General features: G+C 37.2%; 1 protein-coding gene across 1 annotated transcript; it reads right to left on the bottom strand.

The window, feature by feature from the left end:
• Positions 1 to 535: 535 nt before the first annotated feature.
• On the bottom strand, positions 536 to 2,520 carry LOC131041536 (stellacyanin). The gene is made up of 2 exons (XM_057974666.2): positions 2,057 to 2,520; positions 536 to 1,143 (listed from the first exon to the last, which is right to left on the bottom strand). The coding sequence occupies exons 1-2, from the start codon at positions 2,238 to 2,240 to the stop codon at positions 803 to 805; spliced, it is 525 nt and encodes a 174-aa protein (XP_057830649.2). The 5' UTR covers positions 2,241 to 2,520; the 3' UTR covers positions 536 to 802.
• Positions 2,521 to 2,988: the final 468 nt, after the last annotated feature.

Raw genomic sequence — 2,988 nt, 5'->3', positions numbered from 1 at the left:
GATATTTATGTCATTGTAGATGCCGCTCCCCGTAATGACTGTTCTTTAATGGTGATGACTTAAATTTGGGCATAGACGCAGCTAAAAATAGCGGTGGCATTTACTGACACAATTTAATGCTGGATAAATAGAGGCGGCCGAAGCTTAGCGTTCCCTTTTATTTTTAGTTGATGATATGCCTGAAATTAATTTCTTTTACATATTACGTGGCCTGAGGAGTTTTGGTGAGGCAGAGAAGAGGGAAGGTTTTGTGGACTTCTGAAAAAGGTCTTTTTTTTGGGTAGGAAGTCTTTTTGGAGTATAGGAAAAATACAGAGTTCTCAGCTGAAAGCTCGATATGAATGATGAGTGTCAGTTATTTTTCACTCCTACTTGCTATAATCAGTCATATTTTTCTTTTCTGTGACCTGCAATTTCTTGTGATACATTTTATTCTTACCGACTGATCAGAAAATAAGGGCAAAATTAGAAAAAAAATCTGCTTCCATGCCCCTTATCTACCCATATCAATTGTATCCACGTGTACCATACCAAATCAGATAAAACTCCATTATCTCACTACATTCATGATAAATGAAAACACAGTACAAAATCAAAAGGAATCCTAAACAAATAATGTCAGAACAGCAAATATGTGTAAAATGTACCTGCTCAGAACCTTCAAAAGACTGAAAGACCCAGTCCTTAAAGATAATCTAGGACATTATTTGGATAAATACATAGATATAAAGTAAAAACTCTTTTCCCTAAGGGTCCTGCCTACATGATCTAAAGATTGAGTACATGAATGACATGTTCTGCTCTATGCTTGTATGCCAAAGAATACAGCAGCAACAGCAAAGAGCATGGCCATCCAGGCAGTTAGTGATGAAATGGAATGGTAAGAAGCATTGGATGTAGAGGTACTGGTATTAGTAGAGGAGGTTGGAGATGTTGATGCTGCTGAGACTGTGATTGTTAAATTCTGCCCACCAGTGCAGTGACCTGGATAGCCACAGATGTAGTATTGAGGACCTGATTCTGTGAGATTAACAGTTGCAGGTGAAGTTGAATAGGTTTTCAAAGGACTAGTCGCAGTACAGCTATCATAGTTTGTCTTTGTCACTTGAAGAACATTATGGGCATTTGCAGCGAAGTTGAACACTGCAGCAAGTGTAATTAAAATCAGTCATATGAATATATACATATATCTGTTTCAGGTGAATTTCATGTAATTCAATTCAGCCAACAAACCATCCATAATTTCACCGAATTTAACTTAGAACTCTCCATCTACAAAACTAATTTCCTCAACAACTAGATACATTTCAATTCATCAGATCCATGATACAATCTGCTAGACAAGAAGGGCATTTTGATAATTGGTTTGTACACCTGATGTAGACATATTATCAATGCTTGCAATAGAAACTCCCCTATTCTTACAATAAGGGCTAATGTTACTTCAAAACTTTGACAAAAAGAAAACCAAGATTTGATAAAGAGGATCCCAGAGAGGTTTAGGGAGATGGATCTACCACGATTGCAGGACTCCATTTCAAACTCAAATTAGATCTAACTAAAACTGGTATCAAGGTGAACAAAAACTCAAATCAATGTAACAGATATCCTATTTCTACCTGTCTGCATTTCAAATCCAACCCCTCCCCTGTTCAACTAGAGCTTTGTATTGAAGGCTTTGCTCAATCAAGGGGTCATAAGGCAGAGTGGTTGTCACTATGATATTCTGGGCTGATTCAAGACCTCCTAGGCATACAGCCTTCATCAGTAACACAGGGAAGAAAATGGATCTTATGGGTTCTATTCCATTGATGCTACAATCTAGAAAGCCCAGACAAAACAAAAGCTGGACTCTCAACCACATCTCCTCTGAATCCTCCCAAAACAAAAAAAACCAAAAAAAAAAACCCATTCTCATCTCTCAGATCCTCATAAAAGAAGCAAAAAGAATCCACATGTTGAAAAAAAGGGGCCAGAAAAAAACCCCCTGTTCAGAATAATTACCTAAACCCATGAGTGCCTATTACCGACACAAAAGTCAGGCACAGAAACTTACCAAGTGTGTCTCCAACTTTGAAGGTGTTATTGGCAGCCCAACTGGTATATAGCAGCGAATTGGTAGTGGGTATAATCCACCCGGAGGTTCCTCCTACAGTGTGAGTCGCCGCAGCAGCGCAGTGGAGGGCGACCGCCATGGATACACCCAAAACCAGCATTGCCCTTGTGCTTAGAAAAGCCATGTTCCCAGGTCGACCCAAAGCTCAATGTGCTTAAAACGCAGTTTCTCCAGAACACAGAACAAAAGCTTTGGCTTTGTAGGAAATGGAAGAACAAGATCTGTTGTTATATAAGAAAACAGGGGAATATAAATATAACAGTGTGGAAGAGCTTGTTAAAACAAAAATCACGTTTTGTAAAAAAGCAAATTTCAGTCAATATGCACTGCAATAAGTGTAGCCGAGAATGGGTCCATGGATGTGGACTCTAATTATTTTTAAAAAGTTCTCAGTCGGTGCATTTCAGATATTTTAAAATTGGTGGTGCATATATAGTGCAATTCAGTTTAAAAGTTTAATTTTAGCTGATGAAATGCATGTGAAAACAGATAAAAATAAATAAATAAAGATGATTTTAAAGTGTTAAAACAATACAAATGTAGATCATGAAAATTTAACTATTGAAAATTTAACGAAATTTAATTGTGTTTTAGAAACTATACCAGTACAAATTCTATTGTATTTTAGAGATTTTAGAAACTTTACTGTATGTTGTTTTATGATTTGATTGTGTAAGATTTTTAAACATCATTACATCAAAAGCGTGGACGACCTCGCTTTTAAAATCGATGGTTAAAAACTCATAAAATAGAATGCACGACGATTAAAAAGATCTTGTCCGTTCATTGTTTTTTTCCGTTCCCGTCACCGTCGTTTTCTGCCGTCGCCATTTTCCGTCTGTCTTAACTGTCCGCTCAACTCCGCTTTATGG

This window comes from Cryptomeria japonica, chromosome 2, assembly GCF_030272615.1.
Source record: "Cryptomeria japonica chromosome 2, Sugi_1.0, whole genome shotgun sequence".
Taxonomy (NCBI): domain Eukaryota; kingdom Viridiplantae; phylum Streptophyta; class Pinopsida; order Cupressales; family Cupressaceae; genus Cryptomeria; species Cryptomeria japonica.
This window is presented reverse-complemented; position numbering and strand designations above follow the sequence as displayed.

Excerpts from the sequence above, each read along its gene's own strand:
- LOC131041536 (XM_057974666.2), bottom strand. The coding sequence starts at position 2,240 with ATGGCTTTTCTAAGCACAAGGGCAATGCTGGTTTTGGGTGTATCCATG. Across the intron at positions 1,144-2,056 it reads CAAAGTTGGAGACACACTTG|TGTTCAACTTCGCTGCAAAT; the intron begins GTAAGTTTCTGT and ends CACTTGCTGCAG.